General features: G+C 41.7%; 1 protein-coding gene across 1 annotated transcript in view; it reads right to left on the bottom strand.

Moving 5' to 3' along the window:
• pola1 (polymerase (DNA directed), alpha 1) overlaps positions 1–27,329 on the bottom strand; it is a 206,249-nt gene that overhangs the window by 165,576 nt on the left and 13,344 nt on the right. Inside the window, exons 11-22 of the mRNA XM_084326141.1 lie at positions 24,945–25,057; positions 22,502–22,615; positions 21,667–21,741; positions 17,178–17,316; positions 16,425–16,579; positions 11,370–11,454; positions 11,154–11,215; positions 8,875–8,964; positions 6,171–6,287; positions 5,828–6,003; positions 4,181–4,310; positions 1,482–1,601 (exon numbers count right to left, since the gene is read on the bottom strand). Of these exons, the coding sequence (XP_084182267.1) occupies positions 1,482–1,601; positions 4,181–4,310; positions 5,828–6,003; positions 6,171–6,287; positions 8,875–8,964; positions 11,154–11,215; positions 11,370–11,454; positions 16,425–16,579; positions 17,178–17,316; positions 21,667–21,741; positions 22,502–22,615; positions 24,945–25,057 (1,376 nt within the window). The remainder of the gene's footprint in view (positions 1–1,481; positions 1,602–4,180; positions 4,311–5,827; positions 6,004–6,170; positions 6,288–8,874; positions 8,965–11,153; positions 11,216–11,369; positions 11,455–16,424; positions 16,580–17,177; positions 17,317–21,666; positions 21,742–22,501; positions 22,616–24,944; positions 25,058–27,329) is intronic.

Here is a 27,329-nt window from a genome sequence, read left to right as displayed (position 1 = left end):
TATTAGAGGAATTACGGTAAGAAAAAAAAGTCTGTGTCCAAAATGGGAAAGGGGGAGAGTGGACTGTTAGATTTTTTGGAATGTTGTTGACCGGGCAAATGAAAAAGAAAAAAATATATATATATTATTATGATGTTGTATTGCCATGCGGGCTGTTGCAACTTAGGGGTACCATTATGCTAAGTGGGGAGGAGATGTTATGTATTGGGTTGGGTTTGATCCAGGGCGATCGCCGTACTCGCCCTGTATATGTAAGTGGTGATTGCGCACCTGTGGTTGTCATGGTATTTACCTGCTATCAAGTATAAAGCCTCGTTACTGAGTACCTCCGTGTCTGTGATGATTCCTTGTTATATTACCAAGATCAGATATAACAGAAATCATATTTCTCCCCCGGGGACCTGAGATATACTGCTGAGCTCCACTCAACTCTCTAACTCGGCAGATCGCCCAACAGGAAGTGATCTGTGGATGAAGTGGTGCTCACCCATATTTCGTCCGGGCACTCGCTATCGTTAGAGGGACTCCATCTTGACACAGTGAACACCGATCGGTGCACATAACTCGATAAACAACATGATTTGGACGTATATACCATTATACAACCTGGAAATGGATCGGGTATTTATACATCCCATAATAGGAATATCTCTGCTCCACGCTCATCGCCCAACGGCCCGAGGAAGCTACGGTAAGATTCAGCGTTTTTTTTTTAACGTGTTCCATATAAACTGCTCTGATGATCATATCACCCACACTAGATGAATGATATAACGTTGCCCACGGAATTATAAACGACCCCCCGCCCATCCGGTCAACATCAGATGATAAGTAGTAACTCCTAGAAGCACATCCAGTTGAAATTTTTTTATCTCGCACAGATTCCTACCAAACTGTATTTGATCATCAATATAATGCATTTAGGGCTATAAATCAAGTTCTGGAGAAAGCTGCAGAAAACGATAAAAACATACTTATACTTTAGACCGTATTTTAGTATGAATATGTGAATGAAAAAGTATAACGTTGCTACAGGACATTGAATGGGCCATAATAATGTCAATTTAGCAATACAATTTAAAAAGTTATAGCCCTGCAAAGAAGGGGAACTTCTCCATAGACAAATAGAGCAGGCGAGGGATGGTAAATTATGAATTTAACCATGGCGATCAAAGTGTTAACCACCTGGTCGATCTGAGATCTTGCTGCTCAAGAACCAATATGTAGAGAAAGAAATGTGTGTGAGTGAGAGAGAGTGAGAGTGAGTGAGAGTGAGAGAGTGAGAGATAGAGTGAGAGTGAGAGAGTGAGAGTGAGAGAGAGTGTGAGAGAGTGAGTGTGAGAGAGTGAGAGAGTGAGTGAGAGCAACAGAATGGGGAGCAACAGAGGGGAGCACTCATCTGCGCTCTAAGTGAGAGAGAGCGATAGTGAAAGAGGCATGCAAGAGAGAGACAGAGAGGGAAAAAGAGAGAGGCAGCGTACAGTCTCCTGCTGGGTCTTCTTGAAGGAGGGCTTGTCAGGGACGATGTAGTTATTGTCATGGAACGCGTGGAGTAACAGGAACTCGTTCCTCTCGGCGCGACCGCCCATCAGAGTGCGAGACTGCGGGACAGACACAGACACAGGGACAAAGACAGACACAAAGACACAGACAGACACAAAGACACAGGGACAAAGACACAGAGACACAGGTCAGGTGGTGATGGAAGCAGGGGAATCCAGCCTCTGCTTTAGGGTCATTGGGACTAAAACGATTGAGTATTGCTGTATAATCCCTTCTTCAGCCCATTAGATCTAACATCCTTCTGTGTTCCACAAACATAGAAAATTAAGTCACTGCTTTGTCAGGTGTGTGGGGCGCCGACTCTCTGACCTCTCAAACCCCACCCTCTTTTCTTGATCCTCTAATCACAACTGTCGCTAGGGAAGCAACTGTTGTGATTGGAGGATTAATAAAAGAGGGGGCAGGGTTTCAGATAAATTCCTACGGCTGGGGGAGACCTGTGTTAGAACCCTATGTTTTATGATGCGTGTGTGGTATATAATGTCTGTATTTAAAGTGTGTGATGTGTGTATTTAAAGTGTGTGATGTGTGTATTTAAAGCATGTCAGGTGTGTGATGTGTGTATTTAAAGTGTGTGATGTGTGTATTTAAAGTGCGTCAGGTGTGTGATGTGTGTATTTAAAGTGTGTGATGTGTGTATTTAAAGTGTGTGATGTGTGTATTTAAAGTGTGTGATGTGTGTATTTAAAGTGCGTCAGGTGTGTGATGTGTGTATTTAAAGTGTGTGATGTGTGTATTTAAAGTGTGTGATGTGTGTATTTAAAGCGTGTCAGGTGTGTGATGTGTGTATTTAAAGTACGTCAGGTGTGTGATGTGTGTATTTAAAGTGTGTGTTGTGTGTATTTAAAGTGTGTGATGTGTGTATTTAAAGTGCGTCAGGTGTGTGATGTGTGTATTTAAAGTGTGTGATGTGTGTATTTAAAGTGTGATGTGTGTATTTAAAGTGTGTGATGTGTGTATTTAAAGTGTGTGATGTGTGTATTTAAAGCGTGTGATGTGTGTATTTAAAGCGTGTGATGTGTGTATTTAAAGTGTGTGATGTGTGTATTTAAAGCGTGTGATGTGTGTATTTAAAGCGTGTGATGTGTGTATTTAAAGCGTGTGATGTGTGTATTTAAAGCGTGTGATGTGTGTATTTAAAGTGTGTGATGTGTGTATTTAAAGCGTGTGATGTGTGTATTTAAAGTGTGTGATGTGTGTATTTAAAGTGTGTGATGTGTGTATTTAAAGTGTGTCAGGTGTGTATTTAAAGTGTGTGATGTGTGTATTTAAAGCGTGTCGGGTGTGTATTTAAAGTGTGTGATGTGTGTATTTAAAGTGCGTCAGGTGTGTATTTAAAGCGCGTGATGTGTGTATTTAAAGTGTGTGATGTGTGTATTTAAAGTGTGTGATGTGTGTATTTAAAGCGCGTCAGGTGTGTATTTAAAGCGTGTCGGGTGTGTATTTAAAGCGTGTGATGTGTGTATTTAAAGTGTGTGATGTGTGTATTTAAAGTGTGTGATGTGTGTATTTAAAGCGTGTGATGTGTGTATTTAAAGTGTGTGATGTGTGTATTTAAAGTGCGTCAGGTGTGTATTTAAAGCGTGTGATGTGTGTATTTAAAGTGTGTGATGTGTGTATTTAAAGTGTGTGATGTGTGTATTTAAAGCGCGCCAGGTGTGTATTTAAAGCGTGTGATGTGTGTATTTAAAGTGTGTGATGTGTGTATTTAAAGCGTGTGATGTGTGTATTTAAAGCGCGTCAGGTGTGTATTTAAAGCGCGTCAGGTGTGTATTTAAAGTGTGTGATGTGTGTATTTAAAGTGTGTGATGTGTGTATTTAAAGTGTGATGTGTGTATTTAAAGTGTGTGATGTGTGTATTTAAAGTGTGTGATGTGTGTATTTAAAGTGTGTGATGTGTGTATTTAAAGTGTGTGATGTGTGTATTTAAAGTGTGTGATGTGTGTATTTAAAGTGTGATGTGTGTATTTAAAGTGTGATGTGTGTATTTAAAGTGTGTGATGTGTGTATTTAAAGTGTGTGATGTGTGTATTTAAAGCGTGTCAGGTGTGTATTTAAAGCGTGTCAGGTGTGTATTTAAAGTGTGTGATGTGTGTATTTAAAGTGTGTGATGTGTGTATTTAAAGCGTGTGATGTGTGTATTTAAAGCGTGTGATGTGTGTATTTAAAGCGCGTAAGGTGTGTATTTAAAGCGTGTCAGGTGTGTATTTAAAGTGTGTGATGTGTGTATTTAAAGTGTGTGATGTGTGTATTTAAAGCGCGTCAGGTGTGTATTTAAAGGGTGTGATGTGTGTATTTAAAGCGTGTGATGTGTGTATTTAAAGCGTGTGATGTGTGTATTTAAAGTGTGATGTGTGTATTTAAAGTGTGTGATGTGTGTATTTAAAGTGTGTGATGTGTGTGTTGTGTGTATTTAAAGTGTGTGATGTGTGTGTTGTGTGTATTTAAAGTGTGTGATGTGTGTGTTGTGTGTATTTAAAGTGTGTGATGTGTGTATTTAAAGTGTGTGATGTGTGTGTTGTGTGTATTTAAAGTGTGTGATGTGTGTATTTAAAGTGTGTGATGTGTGTGTTGTGTGTATTTAAAGTGTGTGATGTGTGTATTCAGGTGTGGTTACCATGACGTTGCCGGAGATGCTGGTGATCTGCAGGGCCAGCGGCAGCACGTTCAGCTCACACATCACCTGCAGGATCAGCTTGGCGTCGGTCAAGGTGAGATCCAGCAGGTACAGCAGGTGGGGGGAGTCACTGACACACACATGTTTATATTCAGAGTTCATTCAGATATTCATTTATTGATGCCCTTTGCCCAGATTTGAGATATATTTTTCACATATTTATATATTCAGAGTTGATTATATTGTTTACACCGCAGATCAAATTGTATTGCCTGTATTTGTCTTTGTACGATTACCCTGCCCATAACCCCCCCCCCCCCCCCCCCCCCCCCCCCTCGCCACAATGCTGCTATGAAGCCTGCTATTTCCCCAAGGGGATCAATAAAGGAATATGTTATCTTGTGTTATGCTTATGTGAAATGGAGGCACATTCCATAGACTACATTCATTACCTAACTAGGCCTAAAAAAAATAATGGTTTGTTTCCGGTTACCGACCGACCCTGCCGATTTAGGTGCGACCCAATATATTTTATGAGTAAAAAAATAAAAATAAATACAAAATTCAATTTTTTTTCTTTTTTTTTTAATAAAGTTTCATAGAAATCTTAGTCAAACCTTTAGTATTATGGATATTAAACATGCTGGCAGAGTACATGCATCCATGTTGTTGTAAACATTTTAATTAAATAAAGAAATTCCCTATCCATAGTCGCCGTGGGAAAGAATAAAATAAAAAATTAAATAAAATAAATTCCCTCCTTACCCATGGCTTAACTGACAACCAACAGGAAACAAACAATATTTTTTGTTATGCCCTATATACATAACCTTGACCCCCACTGGCACCAAAGAACTCTTTTGGAAAGATAAAATACATCAAAAATGACATTTCCCCAAGTCAGCCAGTAGCCATCAGGCTCCACAGCCGTGGACATGGACTGCAGCCAATAGTTTGAGTCCTAACGGCTGCAGAACTTGAGAACCGTTAGGACTGTCTGACTCTTAATTACTAAACCCTGCACAGACTCTGGCACAGTGCGCTATTATTATTATTATCATCATCAATGGAATATACATTTTCTATTTTAATTTTTTGCCTGTAACAGCTAGACTAAATAGCTATCCAGACGGCGTAGCTGGATGGCCAGAGGTTGTGCTGAACTTTAGGTGCCAGAAAAGAGACACAGCTCATGGGAGATACACCAGAGGCCGGCTCTCATGGAAGAGGGCGATAACAAATGGAATATTCTGCCAGGGAAAGAGAGGACCTTGGCACTTGGGTATTGAGCTTGGAGGAGAGAGTATCCACTGCTCTGCTCAATGGTTTTTGTCACCGTTTACGCCAATAAACCTGTATTATGAAAGAGAATACTGGGAGCCTGTGTGTGGTATATTATCTCAAGGGAAGATTTCATTCAAGTGACTTTTCTTCATCAACAAACCAACACAACGCAGAGTTCTATCCTGAAGCCAGGATCAAAAGTAATCGAAATCCAACACATTCAACCTATATTACCACAACTTTTACCTATAGTGAGGACTGGAGAAAATACCCTTGAACTTCGGTAATCATACCATACTTGTGAGGACATCTGGACCTCACATATGAGGCGCAGTTAAACCTCGGACACACACACACACACACCTGTACAGGTTCTTGATGTTCTCCGGGGGGATGGTGGCTCTCTCCGTCTTCAGCACCTGTGCCACCAGCTCGGTCAGGTGGTAACTCTTGCAGCGAATCAGCTCCTTGGCGGAGATCTCCACGTCGCACACCAGACGTCCACAGGTGGCGCTCTTCTCTGCATACATGCCGCGACCCTGCAAGTTCATTCCCCTTTAGTCACTTGACCTCAACAGTCAATCCCCGCCTCCCTCTTTTCTCGATCCTCCAATCACAACCGTCGCTTTCCTCGGATCAAGAAAAGAGGGCTGGTTTGAGATAGGTCAATCACACAGTCAATAGTGAAGGTTTCTGGTTCTCTCACCCCGAGCTTGGGCATGGTGACCCTCTTCAGACGTCCCATCTTGGACCAGTGGGGGACCTTACACACAGTGATCCGCTGGAGAAGCACTTCCAGGTCAAAGGCGAAGATGTCGTGACCCTGCAGGAAGTGTTTAGAGAGTTGGGTACAAGAACTCTATACTATACGGGTACAGATTCATGCTGGATCAATCGGTACCAAATTTCGGTACCTTTACATGTTTAGTATAAGAGTGTAATATACTAGACAAGAGGGAGCCTTTTTCACAAATATATATATATTAAATATATATATGACTTCAGACGAGGTTTGATAATATTTACAGAGGACGGCCAGTCATTATAGCCAGATAATGTTGATATTTAAACATTTAAAATCATAATACATGATAATGCGATGTATTTTGTGTAGTTTGTTACAACAATAAATAACAAAATGTTGAAATTGAGAAGTTTGGACTTAATCTTCCATTTACGCCGGGAACCACCGGGCAGTGCAGGCCGTCCTGAGGGCTACATCTGTACATACATACTGCCACTCATGTTACAAAAACTGAACTCGCACATATACACACACACACATACACACATACATGTTTGAAGGTTTTGTTTGAAGTTTTGTTTACTTTTTTGGTTTTTATAATGTTCTTGTTCAAAGTGATGTTGTATTAATTTCTAGTGTGAAATAAGGTAATAGGACTCTGCACTACAAACTGGCAAAGGGTTAAGAGTAGGGGTGCACGATATTGATTTTTTTACCCCGATATCGATACAGATAACTTTCTGCTCCTCAAGGTCGATACAGATAAATATATATTTACCGGTATTGTATTATATATATTTTTTTTTATGTATATTCCTGTAGTGTTGACCTAACCAGATTTATCATGACATGAGCGTTACTACTATGAACAAAACAAAGCCAAGAGAACAGTTTTGACTCTTCAAATAAAGTGACTATATTTATTTTTCCAAATAAATATAATTTGAGTCAATCACAAAATTCACAATCCGTCAATGTCATTAACAATGTGTTTCCCTGAACAATGAGTGAACTAAAAACCAACAGGTATTGTGCTTTGTCAGTAGGGATGGGTACCGTTCACATTTGAACCGATACGGTACCTGTGAATCGATACCGGTACCCAACGGTACCTTTTTTCTGTACTTTAGTCTCTAAAAATGTGATCTACCTACCTCAACTGTAAAAAAAAAAATCCAAACTTCAAATTTTTGACCGTTTTCGGCTTGCCATTGCCCCGACGGCTTTGTTGTTGAATCAAGTCAAATCCTAAGTAAGCATATATTGTGCGTGTGAACGTTGACATACATTTTTTTTTTATAAAAAAAAAAAGTGTAAAAAATTAAATAAAATTACAAAAAATCTGAGCTATCGATAATTTTATCAAGTTTATCGGGATGACGTCATAATTGCTGATATCGGCCCGATAATTATCATGCATCCCTAGTTAAGATGTGATGTTATTAGGTCATGGGAGCAGGGGGTTCATATTGATGTCTGCAGTGGCATCAAGTTCTTTATGAGTAACTTTGGCATAGTTACTCATGGTCTCTAGCTAACACTGGCATTTAAAGGGTTACAATTCTGAAATTAATTGAATATTTGGTTGTTATGATCATGACTGAAGTTGAATAAAAGAGTTATCAAAAAAAAAAGTGGAACATTATATCAACTTATTACATGGCGTTTTCACATTCGCCGAAATGCTTGCTTGTGATTAGTCAATAGCGCTCGTCAGAGGGAAATGCTTGCTTGTGATTGGTCAATAGCGCTCGTCAGAGGTCCGATATTACTCGATAACGGACCTCTGTGGAACAATAATGCCCGCTGTGCGCAGCTGTTCGCAATCAAGCCCGACTGACACACACTGTTTCAGTGCAGTTAGACACACCTGCCGGGCTGCCGGCGATAATAATAATCACTTTATTTGGGCTGACAGAGCCACAGAACAACTGCGTCTGCATTTGATCTGTCTTGTCGATTTTGTAAAATGAATTAGGTATATTGTTAGTAAGTTAGCCATGTAATAAGCGGGATAATGTATAGCTATACTCGGTCATCATCGCAAAATAATTGACCTTCACTGACGTTTAAAACACCTCACCGAGGCGGCTCGGTATTTTAAACTCCGTGTCGGTCAATTATTTTGCGACAATGACCTCGTACATTATCCCTTACATAATATTTTTATGGCGTTTTTGAAGAGGGCCATTTGGTCCCTTTTCAGACGAGTGTAACTTTTAATTCTACAGGGTGAATGAAAGTAGTTAAAAAAAAGTAAAAAAAAAACAACAAGATAACAAAGAATACACGCATTTGCCAAATATATTGGCTACAAACATAATCACTGCAAAGTTATCAAAGAAATAAGAATCTCAAAGGACCCTTTGGTCCTCATCAGACACGAGGGTTAAGAGCCTGCTTGGTGTTGGATGTGAGCAGGACAGAGGAGGGGTTGCTACTGCTGGTCACACCTCAGGCTCCGAGAGCTCTGGAGACATTCACAGCATAATAAGTTACCCACACGTCAGACCAAAACAAAAACATGTAAACAACGTGCAGTACCAAACGGGGCTCTTTTGCCTAGAGGTCGATGTCTGGTGGCATTACAGATGCTGCAGTGTGTGTGTGTGTGTGTGCATGCGTGCGTGTGTGTGTGTGTGTGATAAACCAATAGTCAACTCACCACCAGCACATCTGGGTCAATCTTGTGCATCTTGGCCAAGAAGAAGGCAAGCAGCGCCCTCTCAGTGCTGGCTATCTCCATCTTTCCCTTCTGGTGGAGGGAGAGACCGTGAGGGAGAGACCGTGAGAGAGAGACCGTGAGGGAGAGACCGTGAGAGAGAGACAACATAGAGGGAGAGACAGCATGAAGGGAGACAACATAGAGGGAGAGACAACATAGAGGGAGAGAGACAGCATATAGGGAGAGAGACAACATAGAGGGAGAGACAACATAGAGGGAGAGAGACAACATAGAGGGAGAGAGAACATAGAGGGAGAGAGACAACATAGAGAGGGAGAGACAACATAGAGGGAGAGAGACAACATAGAGGGAGAGAGACAACATAGAGGGAGAGAGACAACATAGAGAGAGAGAGACAACATAGAGAGAGAGAGACAACATAGAGAGAGAGAGACAACATAGAGGGAGAGAGACAACATAGAGGGAGAGACAGCATAGAGAGAGAGACAACATAGAGAGAGAGACAACATAGAGGGAGAGAGACAACATAGAGGGAGAGAGACAACATAGAGGGAGAGAGACAACATAGAGAGAGAGAGACAACATAGAGAGAGAGAGACAACATAGAGAGAGAGACAACATAGAGGGAGAGAGACAACATAAAGGGAGAGAGACAACATAGAGAGAGAGACAACATAGAGAGAGAGAGACAACATAGAGGGAGAGACAACATAGAGGGAGAGAGACAACATAGAGGGAGAGAGACAACAGAGAGAGAGACAACATAGAGGGAGAGAGACAGCAGAGAGAGAGAGACAACATAGAGGGAGAGAGACAGCAGAGAGGGAGAGAGACAACATAGAGGGAGAGACAACATAGAGGGAGAGACAGCATAGAGAGAGAGACAACATAGAGGGAGAGAGACAGCAGAGAGGGAGAGAGACAACATAGAGGGAGAGACAGCATAGAGAGAGACAACATAGAGGGAGAGAGACAACATAGAGGGAGAGAGACAACATAGAGAGAGAGACAGCATAGAGGGAGAGAGACAACATAGAGGGAGAGAGACAACATAGAGAGAGAGAGACAACATAGAGGGAGAGAGACAACATAGAGGGAGAGACAACATAGAGGGAGAGAGACAACATAGAGGGAGAGAGACAACATAGAGGGAGAGAGACAGCATAGAGGGAGAGAGACAGCATAGAGGGAGAGACAGCATAGAGGGAGAGACAACATAGAGGGAGAGAGACAACATAGAGAGAGAGAGACAACATAGAGGGAGAGAGACAACATAGAGGGAGAGACAACATAGAGGGAGAGAGACAACATAGAGGGAGAGAGACAACATAGAGGGAGAGAGACAACATAGAGGGAGAGAGACAACATAGAGGGAGAGAGACAACATAGAGGGAGAGACAACATAGAGGGAGAGAGACAACATAGAGGGAGAGACAACATAGAGGGAGAGAGACAACATAGAGGGAGAGAGACAACATAGAGGGAGAGACAACATAGAGGGAGAGAGACAACATAGAGGGAGAGACAACATAGAGGGAGAGACAACATAGAGGGAGAGAGACAACATAGAGGGAGAGAGACAACAGAGAGGGAGAGAGACAGCATAGAGGGAGAGAGACAACATAGAGAGAGAGACAACATAGAGGGAGAGAGACAACAGAGAGGGAGAGAGACAGCATAGAGGGAGAGAGACAACATAGAGAGAGAGACAGCATAGAGGGAGAGAGACAACATAGAGAGAGACAGCATAGAGGGAGAGAGACAACATAGAGGGAGAGAGACAGCATAGAGAGAGAGACAACATAGAGAGAGAGACAGCATAGAGGGAGAGAGACAACAGAGGGAGAGAGACAGCATAGAGGGAGAGAGACAACATAGAGGGAGAGACAGCATAGAGGGAGAGAGACAACATAGAGGGAGAGACAACATAGAGGGAGAGAGACAACATAGAGAGAGAGACAGCATAGAGGGAGAGACAACATAGAGAGAGAGACAACATAGAGGGAGAGAGACAACATAGAGGGGGAGACAACATAGAGGGAGACAACATAGAGAGAGACAGCATAGAGGGAGAGACAACATAGAGGGAGAGAGACAACATAGAGGGAGAGAGACAACATAGAGGGAGAGAGACAACCATGGATGGAGTTTAAGAGAAAACAGGAACTACCGCAACTCTCTCCCTCTCTCGTAGTAACCAGTTCTTTCAGCCTGAGAAGGAAATAATCCAAAAGAGATCTATCCTGCCTGTCACTCACCACCTTCTTCACTGCCTCTTGAAAGTCGTAGGGGAAGATGGTGTCACTGGGTTTACTGACCACTGAAACACAACAGAAGAAACAGTCGTCAGGTATTCAGGTATTTCTCAAGTTAGGGGTCAGGAGGACCCACATGAGATTAGGATGCATTTAATGAGCATGGATCTCTCTCTCCCTCCGCTCTCTACATGTGCGTCTCTCCTCTCAGTCACTCACCACAGAAGTGTGTCTGGTATGGAGGTCGTGGTGCAGCTCTGTCCAAGTGGAACTCATGATGGACTAGTGCAGCCAGGGACACTATCTGCACACAGGAGGGAAAAAAATTATTTCTGTCTGTGTGCCGTCTTTGCATTATGTGAGATGTCCTCGGTCCTGTACCCCGTGCAGGGCTCTACAGTGCGACCATTTTACTCGCATTTGCCCCTAAGAATATGTGTGTGGGAAACCGGAAAAATCAATTACTCGCACAGTGTGCGAGTGAAGATTACAACCTCAGTCGTGCTTTTTTCTCTCCGCTGCTAATCGTTCAAAAACTACAAGTCCCACATTGCACTCAAGCCAATAGTCCAATCACATTAGAGTGATGTGACTGGTTTCAAGGGAAAGAAAGGAAATGACCAATCGGAAGCTCTCATTTGCTTTTTTACTTACGGAAAGTCCGCCATTGCGCTATGCAATACTTTTCCGAGACAGTAACATTAAGTTAACGTAACTTATTCTAGTATTACCAATAGCAATAGATTTTAGAACACCTAGATTTATCGATAGCAATAGTAATATAACGTTAATGCAACAAAACGGGCGGCTAAGTGGCGCAGTGGGCAAGGCGCTCGCCACTAATGCTGGAGATGCTGGGTTCGAGCCCAGCTCTCGGCATTGCTACCAGCTTGGCTGGTCATTCATACTAATACAATTGGCAGTATTAGGGGGTGGGAAGCTGGTGGGTGGGGATCGGACGTTGTGGACAGCGACTCCTACAGGTCGGTTGGTGCGCCTGCGCAGCAGAATCAGGAAGCAACGAGGGCGGCGTGTCCCTCCCACGCAGACCCTCGCCGCTGAGAGATCGCGCTGTTCAGGTGAAAAGATGCGACAGCTGCCTCCTCGTGTACCGGAGGGGACATGTGATGAAAGGCTTGGTCCACATTGCAGCCGACCTGTGGGAGGCATGGCCTAACAGCGTTCGAGACAGGGGAGGGCAGAATTGGACAATACGAAATTGGGATGGGAGAAAAAAAGTAGATAAAAAAAAAAGCAAAACGAATGCCTTGCTTTGTTAATCATAACGTTGATGCAGTAGCGTATGTCGTTGTGTTGGCTGTAACGGACATGAGAATAACATAACACTGTGTACACATTAAAATTGCGATTATAATCGATTCTAACATTTTCAAATCGATGCAGTTGAATTTTCCCCTTAGGATCGATGCATTGCGATGCATTGTTACACCCCTACACCAAAGTCACTGGCCCACTGTGCAATGTGCATGTGTGTGTGTGTGCTAACTTGGCTAGCGTTATCAACAGCAGAGGTGGGTGCAAGCGGTGTGACGTAATTGGCAGAATCGACTGTCAATCAATGGTCTACCTGACACGCAAACTCATAAACAATGTTTCTGTACTGGAGGTGTACAGTATTTCAATAGGCAACCCTGAAAGGATAACTTTTCTAGAAGAGCAACACTAGCCAAAACATAGGCATTGTATGCATAAAAGGGGCAAAAGCTAAAGTTAAGTGACTGTTACTTTTGTAGCAGTAGTTCAATGTCACTGCCTTTTTTATTAGGCCTAGTTGTTGGCTACAACTTTGCCACAGTAGGCATTAATCACTTAATAGTTCAAATGTCTGTGTCCCGTTCCCGTTTGCACACGCAGATATACACCGACTTTGGTGGTATGTGCTATTGCACAGATGTGTGTCCCGTTCCCATTTGCACAGTACAAATATACATTTATAAAAAAAAATTAAACTCTGTTACTTGAAATATTTTCACTGTGCTCCTAAATTTCTTTGTGTGCCCCTAAATTTGTTCATTTAGGAGCACATGTGCTCCTTGGGAAAAGGGTTAGCGTAGAGCCCTGCCATGTGTTGTCCTGTGTACCCCGTGTGTTGTCCTGTACCCCGTATGTTGTCCTGTACCCCGTGTGTTGTCCTGTACCCTGTGTGTTGTCCTGTACCCCGTGTGTCGTCCTGTTAGAATGTGTCCTCTGTCCTGTGTGTCGTCCTGTTAGAATGTGTCCTCTGTCCTGTGTGTCGTCCTGTTAGAATGTGTCCTCTGTCCTGTGTGTCGTCCTGTTAGAATGTGTCCTCTGTCCTGTGTGTCGTCCTGTTAGAATGTGTCCTCTGTCCTGTGTGTCGTCCTGTTAGAATGTGTCCTGTGTGTTGTGTGTCGTCCTGTTAGAATGCGTTACATGTTCCAAGACAAAGTCATATTCTGGTGTCTCCCCATGTTGGCTAATGAAGTGATTCTGATTCATGCGTGTGTCAGGAAAATGATCAGGACCACATACACAAAAGCTGGAATCTCCATTAGAGGTGCGTGTGTCTTCTGTTTGTTTGTGTGTGCGTGTCTTCCATTTGTGCGTCTTCCGTTTGTGTGCGTCTTCCGTTTGTATGCTTGTGTGTGTCTTCCGCTTGTGTGTGTGTCTTCCATTTAGGGCTGTCACGATTCGTCGCAATAGTCGACGATGAAATTTCGTCGATTTGCATTTTCATGATTCGCCGCATCGTATTGTTAATTGTATGTGCCTTTTGCAGTGGAAATGGCAGACGTTCAAAGTCATAACATGTGCAACGTGTAATCGAACTAATGCGCAGTGAAGCACGTTCAAAATATAAATAACTCCTCTTAAACCACTATTTGTGATTCTGCCTGGAGCCAGGACTCGACAGTCACAGTGCGCGTTTCGCTCGCATTTGATAACTTCCGTGCTTCACTCAAGCTGGAAGGGAGGGGCTGAGCCGGATACCCCCACCTTTTACGTTTTAGAATGATAACTCCTCTTGCGAGTCGCGCTGTTTCTATGTAAACTCCGGGAGCAACGGGTCCAATAAATGCGTCTAACATGCTTTATATCCTCGCCATTCCTGTATGCCCGTCGCGGTTAAAAACCTTAACGTTAGCTGCTAACTAAGCTAAGCTAGCTCACAGGCACAGGAGAAATCAGTTTCATGGAGTTCTAATAGTGAGGAAAGGGGGGGGGGGGCTCTCTCTCCCTCTTTCTCTCTGTACGTTCAATGAAGTAGCCAAAAGTTATACTATACACTATAAAAACAAACTTGATCAATATTTCACTTCATTAGCAAAAATATTGTAAAATCTTCAACTCTGCTAGAGCTGCCGCGGTATTGATATTTTCCTTACCGCACGAATTTGCGAAATATTTCCTACCGCCGCGGTAATTACCGCACAGTGCGCACAAAAAAAAAAAAAAAGTTTGAATGCATTTTTATTTTTTTTTGGTAGTCTACTCTTATAGCCTGCCTCTAGTCTAATGGCGCTTTTCCACTGCATAGTACCTACTCGACTCGACCCGCTTTAGGCACCTGGTACTTTGTTCCTTTTCCACTGCAGCCAGGTACTACTACTCCGTTTGTCTCCGTGTGGGGAATGGGGATGCAGGCGGGGCCGCCGCCGCTCGCTTGTGTACACTGAAAGCTCCGTGGGCATAGATGTCCGAGGGCTTGCAGCAAGCCAGAGTTTAACACAGTTTCAATCAATCAATCAATAACAACATTAACCAGACTCTCGTTGCGTCTATTCTGCCAACGCTAACGTTACCTCTCATTGTGTATTCTACCAAGCAAACCCGGGTTTAACGTTACCTCTCTCGTGTATATCGGCTGACTGTAGTAATAACAACAACAAACTTAACACATCAGCGATCTTGTTGTGACACTAAACTCTCCGCTCGGTGGTAAATTGGGTTGATGTCGGTTTTGTTTCATCAATAAATAAGGCAGAATACACAGTGAATCCATTCTTTTTAGTTTATTGCACTTGGTTCTGTCGCAAACAAATCCTGAATGAAATGCATCCTTAGCGAGGCAGTAAAGATGGCGGCGCAGCGTTCTGTTTTCGTTCAGAGGCTACAAAGTGTGACGCGTCGAGTAGGGGGTATCTGCAGAGCCGCAGAGCCAGGCTGGACCAATAGGGTCGCTTGGAACCGAGTAGGGTATATCTGCAGAGCCGCAAGCCAACTTTATTATTATGATAAAAAAACAGCGGTGACGCGGTATTCAGCCTAACTCTGCGGTGAGCGTGATGCAACAGCGATACCGCGGTAATGCGGTTATCGCGGCAGCTCTAAACTCTGCTATAAACTATTCTCCCTCTCGTGTGTGTGTGTGTGCATACATTTACTATAGGCTACTCTTTTTGACATGGACAGTGTCTCCTCACTTACAAAGCCCTCCACTCCCTAGCACCTGCCTACATCAACAACCTCCTTCAACACTACACTCCCTCCCGCTCATCCAACTTAGCCCTTCTGAGCGCACCACACTACCGCCTTAACTCCACACACTCTGGAATCAACTCCTATCACACATCAAAGAAGCCCCATCTGTAGAAACATTTAAGTCCCACCTCAAAACCCACCTGTTCAACCTTGCATACCCTCACTCCTGACCCTCCAACCCCTGCATCACTTACATTTTCACTTCTGTACACACCTATATTTTACTATTATAATTTTCTCTCCGTTTGGTCTCTAAGCCGTCTCCCTTTCTCTGTAGTATCCCCACCATGTTGTCATTGTGAAAGTCCATGTACTGTGTTTGCCCATGTACTGTGTTTGCCCATGTACTGTGTTTGTCCATATACCATAATGTAATGTATGTAAAGCGCTTTGAGATGTAAGGCGCTATATAAAATAAATCTATTATTATCTATTATTAGGCTAATTAGCTTCAACAATCCTGATTCCTGAGCCTATTTTATTCAAAAGGAAGATATTGATTTAAATATGTATATAGCCTATATATAAAAAAACACATTTTAATCACAAATATAATCAATTGTTGATTTTTCTGGTAAATGAATGGTTTATATTAATCGACTAATCGATAAAATAATCAACTAATTATAATCAACTAATTATAATAACAAAATAATAGTTAGTGACAGCCCTACTTCCGTTTGTTTGTGTGTGTCTTCTGTTTGTATGTCTGTGTGTGCATGTCTTCCGTTTGTGTCTTCAAGTTTTGTTTTATTTGTCACATATAAGGTGTGTCTTGTTTGTGTGTGTGTGTGTGTGTGTGTGTGTGTGGACCTCGTTCTGGTGCGTCCTGGGGTTCTGGGCGGTCTTGAGGCTGATGGACATGACGGTCAGAGGTGGAGGAGGCAGGTCTTTGACCACCGTCACCAGGTCTGACCTCAGGGCCCAGGCCTCCACTTTACACCAGCTGACCGGCGCGGCGCTCAGCTCTGCAGCAGGGGGAGACGGCGGTCACCTAACTGGGTCTCCAGACGGTGTGTGTTGGATCAAGGCTTCTCAGTGTTTTCAATGCCAGGGACCCACAACAGGCTTTTACGTTTGGTTCTGGGGACCACAGTCACTTTTGACTAGACTTTAAATATTGAAGCTATACTTAAAAAAGGTGCTGCAAGTGGTGTTTCTTGTTCAAATAAGTGGTATACATGTTAAAAATAAGTGGTCTACATGTTAGAATAAGTAGTCTACATGTTAAAATAAGTGGTCTACATGTTAAAATAAGTGGTCTACATGTTAAAATAATAGCTCTACATTCCAATAGCCATACATTTTCTGGTATCCTGTTCCCACGTTATCCAATCAGGAGAGAGAACAGGCAAAACATTTCTGACAAAAATAATAAAAACAAATATATGACCAGGCAGATAGTAGGGTCTTGTTAAGCAAGCTTACATTTTTTTAAATACCCACTGGCCTTTGCCACCTAACCCCTCCCCCACCAAACACCTCACCTGTTTGCCTGTTGTTTGCCTACCAAGATGTCTGCCATGATGACGTAATGGAATAACATATAAATATAAACATCCTCACGTGGCGTCTTGATGTCCAGCCAACAGGGCCCTTTGATCTTTCTGCTGAGGAGGAAGTGCTCCAGGCTGCAGGTGTTGGTGCCAAACACATGGGAGAACGTCGCCCCCTTCAGGTCGGAGGGCAATGTAGGGAAATTAGCCTGCAACACACACACAACAGCTTATCAGAGACACGTTTTTAACTCATTGACCGCCACGTTGGGAACGGGATATGACTATGTGCTGCCAACGCATTAAACCTATGGAGTCGCTCACCTTGTTTGCAGGGCTATAACTATTTAAATATTATAGCTATTGTAACGGCAATTTTTGCTTTCCAATATCCTGTTTTCTCTTGCCCGTTACTTCACAGGTATGGTAGGGAGTGATCTTACGCAGTAGACACAGCAATGATGGATGTCCAGTCGTGATCCAAGGTTTAGGGGTGTTTATTACTGAAGTTGCAGTTGTACATTAAATTATTGCCAGTGTGGGTTCTGTAGGAATTATATGGTATTCTATATTTATTTGGTATTTCTTTCCGCTTCTGGCTGCTGAGCTTCTGGTAAGAACAGTGTGCTCCTCACTACCTGTGTCCCAGTTGATTACTGCACCTGTGACCCTCTAAATACCTAACCAGTGCTGTCAAATCTAAAACCCGCCACCAGGTGTCCAATAATAATATTACAAATAATAAATAATATGACACCATCATAATGGCTCCTACAGCTATATATGCAATACTATGGCCCATTTGGCATCGAGTATCTATCGTTCAAGATGTGAAAAAGGAATACATTCCCGCTTTATACCGTGGTGAATATAAGTATGGATTTAGAGCAGTTTAGGGTAATTCCTGGAAGGCCAGTAATAGGCCGTGACGCATATTATACTTAATCCATTGGCATTTCGTCCCTATACACCAGGGGTAGGCAACCCTAGGCACGCGGGGGCATTTTCATAGGCACAGGGGGCAGCAGTGTAAAAAAAAAAAAAAAAATTATATATTTATATATTTTTTTATATTATAGTGAAATATTTTGCACTGTTGTCGCATTTATCTTGTTGAAATCCTCCCACAGGTTATTTTTACTACCACATATTTAATTGAGACCCTTTATTTGTTTATTATTTCAATTTAGCTGGAAATACATTGCTACATCATTCAGTAACATTTGCAGAGCCTTATAACAAAAACATTATTACGGTCACCATTGTGACCAGTGGGATTAATTAACAAATTTTATTATTTATTTTTCTATTTCATTGAACATTGCACATGTTAAAAGCCATTTTTTTACTCAAAATGTGAGTATTACCAAGTAAACATTGTTCTTAAAACAATGACAATAAACATAGTTTTATTAGGTTGAAATAATGTGGTTGTGTACTTATTTTTCTGTTAACTTATTATGGATTGAAAACTGAAAACCTTAATGCACAGTAACTGAACTAAATATTTTTAAGTTCTGGTAACTTATTATTTTTTTTTTCCCCAGTGGAGTCTTGCAATCAATCAAAACTTATTTACACGATATACCTCACATTCACCCTCCATTCACATCCTGGTGTTCTCCTGGTGTTCTCCATTAGGCCTGTAGGTGGAGCTATGACAGCACACGTACAGTACACACACCGATGGTGTGTGATGTGTCCAAAAATGAATGGGCAAATGTGAGTGAAATGGTCGCACTGTATGCAGCTGTTTGTCTGCATTGCATTCCCCCCCCCCCCCAACTCAGATTTAGGGTTGATACAACCATCATAATAATATTGTTAATAATAACAATAACAATAATGATGTAATAATGTAAAAATCATTAAAAATACCTGATTATGAGAAAAAAAATTACGATGCATGGAATATTGTTGAGGCACACTAGTTACAACTATATTTCAAACAGGCACTCCATGTCAAAAAGGTTGCTGACCCCTGCTATACACGCTACAATAAAAAATTCAAATGCATATGATCGGTATATTGTGTTCCCTCATGCATGCATGAAGGGGGGGGGGGGGTCGTTTCTGATTAATTGATTGTCAATAACGGCATACGTTAGTACAACAGTATACACTGATCAGGGCGATGGCTATGAAAAAAATGCACAACCAAGCTGAAATTGATGTTAAATTGCTCTTACCTGTGGCCGGTGGGATTACAAAAAGAATATTCCAATTATTTGATTGCCATCTGCTAGATCATATGTCCATTTGGCCCACGCCATAACCCCCCACAGCATAATGAATCTGGCATCCCGAAAGCGATTCAATGCGATCGGGTATACCCCTCGGTCCACGTTACTCAAACTCCGCCCGGAGGAATTTCAAAGGAAGTGTGACATCGGCCGCATACCACCAGGCAGCTGTATTGGACCTTTGTGATCTTAGAAACATTGCATATGGTACCACAGCCATCCTGGGTGATTTATGAATGGAAATAGCGACTAAAAGAAATAACGACCCAATAACGTATATATACGTGGTTGCCGTTATTCGATTGACGGACAAACGCGTATTAAATCGTTGTTGGCGGCCATTGAGTTAATAGGGGTGGGAATCACCAGTTTCATCACGATACGATACAATATCGATTCTTTGGACAACGATATACGATATTTGCCAATATCATTATGTTGCATGATCATGTATACATTTATTATGCATTATATTTTATGTTTATATATGTTATATATATATGTTTAAATATCAACATTATCTGGCCATCCTCAGTAAATACTATCAAACTCCTGACGTCATCTTGTCTAGGACACGAACGCACACACACAGAGAAAAGGATAATGGCTTATAGCAGACTTAATGATTGTTTTTATATTTCAGCTAATGAAGTTAAATGTTTATTATCATCAACTATCCAGTTCGTTTTTATAGTGTAACGTTTTGCTACTTAAAATCATTGAACATAGAGAGAGGGAGAGAGTGGCTCAGCCACGCCCCCTCACTATTGGAACTCCGCTGTTTTCTCTGTGCCTATGAGCAGGGTTAGGTTAGCTTAGTTAGCGGCGGCGCTAGCAGCTAACGTTAATTTAGGTTTTTACGGCGACATAAGCATACAGGAATAAACAACCCATTCTATGATAATCGTCTTTTACTGGAATATTCCAGAACGTTGTCATTTGTCTGCCTATTTATGAATCGTTTTCAAATAAACGCTAGATGATCGATAGTATATGTGTGCGCACGCACACTTGTGCCACGCGCTGATAATTGCTGCTCTTATTTCCTGATGGCTTTTACAGTCAAAACAGCTATATCACATATAGGGGAAACGCTTATATATCCGTGAAAACGAGTCTGATTATCCTAAGACTGATGACATAGATTCCTTACCTGAGGTCAGATGGTATACAAATGGTTTATTCCAATTTCCGATCGCCATTCGAAAAAATGGCTCATTTGATTGATCCATCGTGTATACAGTAAAACACATATTCACCGTGGCAACAAGGCTCCAGAATGAACTCTGGTAGACCCTGGTTACATCAGTGAGAAGTAAAATGTGGAGTCAGAAATCCTTTCTCCCATTCACTTTCATTGAGTCCAATCCAAAAGGGTGATTTACCATCTGGGAGACGATAGGGGGTCACGCTTTTTTCACATCTGAGCGCCGGCGGTGCCTGGATCTCCAACGGTAGGCTCGCTTGATGCAATATGATTTCAGATCGCCAATACATTTTTTTTTTTTAACGAGAAATCTCGTGATGGGCATTCAACAGTCGGGGGGTAAACCCGAGAAAAGCTGTAAGTGGCATTCAAAGTGTTAAAGGAACACCATTTTGGGAAATTAGCTTATTTGGCATCTACCCTGGAGTTAAGACAGGAAGATACATACCTTTTTCTTCTCTGTGCATGCAGTAGGAGTAGGAAGACGTTGGGAACTAGGCTAATGGAGGAACCTACTTCCAGTGACTGACTCTAAGCTAGGCTAACGGTGCGCGTCTTCCTACTCCTACTGCATGCACAGAGAAGAAAAAAGGTATGTATCTTCTTGTCTAACTCCAGGGTAGATGGCAAATAAGCTAATTTCCCAAAATGTTGGAGTTTTCCTTTAACACCTTCACACACGGGCGTTTCACGTGCTGTTGCTGCCAGATGGTTGTATGGGATTTTCAAAATAAGAGTATCGATATGAACCGATCTTTTTACGTTGCATAGATCCTATTGGATCATTGATAATTAGATCGTATCATCCCACCCCTAGTTTTGAATACACAGTATGTATTCAAAAAATTAAGAATTCCATACGAATTGTTGGGGGGGGGCTGATGATTACCGTTCAGTACTGGTATTTCTGTACCAATTACTTTGCAGCCCAGACATTTTCCCGAACACATTTAAATTTAAACAAGATACAGAGAGGTTATCGCAACATAGAAGTAACTTCCCAATGTAAATACATATTTAAGATGTTTTTAGGACTTTTTAAGGCCCAAAATACTGATTATTAGACGTATTAAGACCCGTGGGAACCATGTTTTAATGACCACACTCACCAAATATCTGACTTCCAGATACTCGCACTGCGTGGGCACATCGGGAATCTCAAAGGCATAGTTCTTCTCCACTTTCTAGGAGAGAGAGAATCACTTACAAAGATGTCAAAACACTGCAAGAGAAATGTGGCAATCCATAAAGTCCTCATTTGTTTGTTTTGGTGACATCTAGTGGTGGTAGATGTCATTGCTGTTGCATTTTTGCATTGTATTAACTTGATTTCCATCCTAGAATTTCATGTTAACTACTCATTCATTCCAAACAAACTGCTGTTGCTGCTGGTGACATAAAAGTAAAACACATCACTTCCTGTAATGATTTTCCCCAGGAATGTCATGCCAGTGTTTGAGTCACTATTGTGTTATGCATCAGTTGGCAAAAGAGTGTCAAAATAGATATGATCATTACTTTAAATATTTCTTTATATGGAAATGTTCAAGATTATTACTTTAAAAAAGGTCAGCAAAAAGAAAAAGTTTTGGTTATAGAGAGTAAATGAGTTTGAATATGGCCACCCGTGATGTCATCGGGGATATTGAATCTTTCGTGTTGTGTTAATTACATCTAAATTAAATGATAATATAAGACAAGGTATTGCTGTTTTTCATCTACATAATTTCATGGAGCTGAAATTAACACAATGATTCAATATCCCCGATGTCCATCACTGGTGACCATATTCAAACTCATTTACTCTCTATAACTGCAAAACGAAATGAATGCGGGCGAGATTATGTGCAAAATAAATCAGCATTGTTTGTTTTGGGCGAAGTGCCCCTTTAAAAACATGAATGTTATAAAAGATGTGATTTGGTTAAAGTGTTCAGAACAGACCTTTGACTTGAACTTCATGATCTTGAACTTCTCAGAGAGCTCGTTGAACTCCTGGTAGACGTCCATGATGCCCACCGGAGTGTCGGACACCTCCCCCGACCTCGGGTTCACCCTCTGTCAATCAATAACACAGTCGACCAATAAGAAAAGCCCTGCCGCTGACAGGTAAGAGGGCTGTGTAAGATCATTTATTGTCTGTTGATACAGAAATGTGTTTAGTGTCAGAACCATGTTACAGAACAGACAGACAAGACGTCAGAGAAACAATGTAATTAACCCCTTCCTTCCCACCTAAACAACGTCATTAATTTGATGTGGCGCAGTCCCATAAATCAAAGGTTATTTTGTATTGCACAGTTATTTTATATTGCACTATCCCATGTAGGTTGTGACCACGTTTATATCCTACTTGTTAAGGAGGCTCCGTGATTCTGTGTTTAACACGTGATCTGAAGAGTCTATGTGAGGGTAGCAGCTCTTATTCTGTGTATAATACACGTGATCTGAAGAGTCTATGTGAGGTTAGCAGCTGGTATTCTGTGTAATACATGTGATCTGAAGAGTCTATGTGAAGGCAGCTGGTATTCTGTGTAATACATGTGATCTGAAGCACCTATGTGATGGTAGCAGCAGTATTCTGTGTGTAATACATGTGATCTGAAGAGTCTATGTGATGGTAGCAGCTGGTATTCTGTGTGTAATACACGTGATCTGAAGAGTCTATGTGATGGTAGCAGCAGTATTCTGTGTGTAATACACGTGATCTGAAGAGTCTATGTGAGGTTAGCAGCTGGTATTCTGTGTAATACACGTGATCTGAAGAGTCTATGTGAGGGTAGCAGCTGGTATTCTGTGTAATACATGTGATCTGAAGAGTCTATGTGAGGGTAGCAGCTGGTATTCTGTGTGTAATACGTGCGAGATGTGTAGATATGCAGCACAGCAAATGGATGCTGGAGGGCGTAAATTAAAGCAAGTAAATAAATTTCTCTCCATAGAATCTAGTTTAGAATGAAGATGCATTGTGTAACTGAGGGGTACAATTCCCTGACTGTATTGATAAGTATGGTATCATTAAACCACTACCGTCTTATGTACATTCCTACTGGCCATACAGTACACAGGTATCTAATGATGAACACTTCCCACAATGAATCGGTTCCACACAAAACTGGATTTAAGTATTTATTAGCAGCAAAAGGTACATAATATACTTTACTTTACTTTACTTTGGATGCGCTTATAAGGCAAAGGAATGTGCGTAGGCAAATCAATAACGAATGTCCATTCTCATATTACGCAGGAGATAATAATACAACCTGAATCTTAGGAATTATATCTATGGTACACTAGTAATATAGCGGGAGATACTGGTAGGGTCCCCCCGGTTGTAAGCCAGCAAGGGTAGAGGATTTGTCGGTAGTAGAGTCTGGGTCAACGACGATAAGGAGACTCCAAGTACAGGAGACGGTGCAATAAGATCTTGATCCGCAGACGAATACAGCTGTTCTCTGTAGCATGTAGCTCCACATGGAAGAAAGCTAGCCGGCCTCAGGCTTCTGAGAGGCGGACTCGACGTGGCTCCTCACAGGGTAAATCCCACACAATTGTGGGTGTCGGCGATTCTCCGCTCCATTAATTACAGGACCAAAAGCAAATATAATCCAGCCGAAAAGGGCTATGCAGTCGTCGGTAGGTTATCCAGTGTACATAATCCACACGGTCCTCGTCTAGGGCCCCTCAGGTGAAAGCGCCAGGGTAAGCAGCCCAGCCTGGATAAGCACTCTAGCTGGTACGAGGAAACGTTGGTGATGCTGGTCACTGTAGAACTTTAGCCGCACGATACACTATACACCAATAGACTATTACTGACTTAATAGAATAGGTCGAACTCGACGGTACAGCGTTAAACTCTGACACTTCAGTTATTAATTCGCACGCGGTCTCAATGCTCTATTTGGGGCCAAACAGGCCATACTTCACCACACGTTGTATCGTGGGTGAGGCTTCAACTTTTAGTTACTAAGTGCTTCTGTATTCACCTGCGCCGTATTTATACGCTTAGGTGAACAAACTAGTACCAGCTTTATTCCTGTCTCATATCCTTGCGCAATACCGTTCATGTCCAGGCAAGTCCCCGGCGGTGACTTTGAACCAGACCTTGAAGGTATGGCCATGGCGCCTGTGGACCGCTGTCCAATAGGAGAATGAAATATTATGGTCTGTACTAGGCTAAAGGGATATTCCGTGTATATGTACAAGGAATATACAAGGGATATCAAACGATATACAAATATTATACAATATATATCAATCAATAAATATATATATTCGGTTTAATCTGATCCTTCGTAACACATTGGATGCCATCATCACCAATCACTCCTCCTGGAATCACCCGCTCCTCATGTGACAGGAAGCAGGAGGGAGAACAACAACTCACATATTCTCTCGGCAGGAAGTACATGGTCCTCTCGATGTTCTTGACGGCCACACAGCAGCTGACGTAGGCCTTAGCCGACTCAATCCACACCTTGCCGAACAGATACACCACACCTAGACACAACACAGACGCCGGATGGTAAAATAACAATGTACATATTACGTAATCTACCCTAGTAAATAAAGAGCATACTGTATGTAATTTACCCTGGTAAATACACACTCAAGAGCATACTGTATGTAATCTACCCTAGTAAATAAAGAGCATACTGTATGTAATCTACCCTGGTAAATAAAGAGCATACTGTATGTAATCTACCCTGGTAAATAAAGAGCATACTGTATGTAATCTACCCTGGTAAATAAAGAGCATACTGTATGTAATCTACCCTGGTAAATAAAGAGCATACTGTATGTAATCTACCCTGGTAAATAAAGAGCATACTGTATGTAATCTACCCTGGTAAATAAAGAGCATACTGTATGTAATCTACCCTGGTAAATAAAAAGCATACTGTATGTAGGGCTGTCACTAACGATTATTTTGTTATCGATTAATCTGTTGATTAATTTAACGATTAGTCGATTAATCTAAACAACTAATTTACCATTGATTCAACAATTTATTCTATTTGCAATTTAATATTTCAAAATGTTTTACTAGTATCCTCAGGTCACATGGGTAGTTGCCTCTTTGATACCACCACAATGTCTATAAATGCTGTGTAGTGTGGATGCCTAGTCTACTGTACATGAGTAGGGTGAGGAACCTACATGCCATTACTGCTTTTTATCAATTGACTCATTATAGCTACTTTATTCACTTGAAATAATATAACACCCGCCCGTTACTATCACATTGTTTATCATTACATACCTGTATGTAGCTAAATGCTGAAAAAAAGGGAACAAAGTTTACTTTTTAGCTTTAGATTTTAAAAACTACCAGCCAGAGAGATCTTTTACCAGCCAAAAATTATAAAATCGCTTTTTAGTATATCTCCATGAATTATTATATGTATTGTGTGTCATCTCTCCACTACACTAGTGCCAGCACAGGAGACACGATAAAAAGATATAATTATATATAGGCTATATACTTATTTAAATCAATATCTTCCTTTTGAATAAAATAGGCTTGGGAATCAGGATTGTTAAAGCCAATTAGCCTAATCCATGTAAAAAGGAGTAGCCCATAGTAAATGTATACACACACAAGAGAGAGGGAGAATAGCTTATAGCAGACTTAATGATTTTACAATATCTTTGCTAATGAAGTGAAATATTTATTATCATCAACTATCCAGTTAGTTTTTATAGTGTAACTTTTGGCTACTTCATTGATAATAATCATTGAACGTACAGAGAGAGAGGGAGATAGAGAGGGGCTCAGCTCAGCCCCCCCCCCCCTTATATTCTTATATAGCGTTAGCAGCTAACGTTAAGGTTAAGGTTTTTACCGTGACATGGGGATACAGGAATGGCGAGGATGTAAAGCATGTTTGACGCATTTATTGGACCTGTTGCTCGCGGAGTTTACATAGAAACAGCGCGACTCGCAAGAGGAGTTATCACAGGCTGTAGAACGCAGGGCTGAGGAGCTAATGTCATAGCTTCTAAAATGTAAGGGGGGGGGGGGGGGGTATCGGGCTTGATTGATTGATTGAAAACTTTATTAACAGATTGCAGAATGGGTACAATACAGTACGGCTCAATACAAGATTCAAGAGTTTTATTCATCACATACATACCAGGGCATATAGTGAAATGCGGTTGGCCATGCCTGCTTCGATTGTGCAATAAAACAATAGTAATAATAATAAAAAGATAACTAGAATAGACATGGTAAAATAAACATGTTAATAAATCGCTTAAAGGCACTGGATCCTATGTACACTCCTATACAATATGCAGTTTTTCTTCTATGTCCCTATGCTATACTTGCGGTTACTAACTATACTATACAACAATAACAACAAGTTATTTTCTTAAAGTGTCCTTTTCCTTCCTTTAAAGTGTCCTTTTCTTGTGTGTTTAAAGTGACCTGTGGTGCGTTTGTGAGCGTGCGAGTGCAGAATGTTGTGTGTGTGTGTGTATGTGTGTATTCATGTGTGCTTGTGTGTGGAGAGATCAGTGTTCATTGTTCTGATGGCCTGAGGGAAGAAGCTGAGCCCTAGTCTCTCTGTTCTTGCTGCGTGTATACGGAGGCGCTTGCCTGACCGCAGCAGCTTGAACAGGCTGTTGTTGGGGGGTGAGGGTCCTTCATTATTCTCCAGGCTCTGGATTTGCACCTCCTATTGTATAAGTCCTGCAGGGGTGGTAGTGCAATACCTGTAGTCCATTCTGCTGAGTGCACCACTCTCTGTAGGGCCTTCCTATCCTGGGC

The sequence above is a fragment of the Notolepis coatsorum genome (genome assembly GCF_963971535.1).
Source record: "Notolepis coatsorum genome assembly, chromosome: 12".
Lineage (NCBI taxonomy): Eukaryota > Metazoa > Chordata > Actinopteri > Aulopiformes > Paralepididae > Notolepis > Notolepis coatsorum.
Note: the sequence above shows the minus strand (reverse complement) of the source record. Positions and strands in the feature narration are given on the sequence as shown.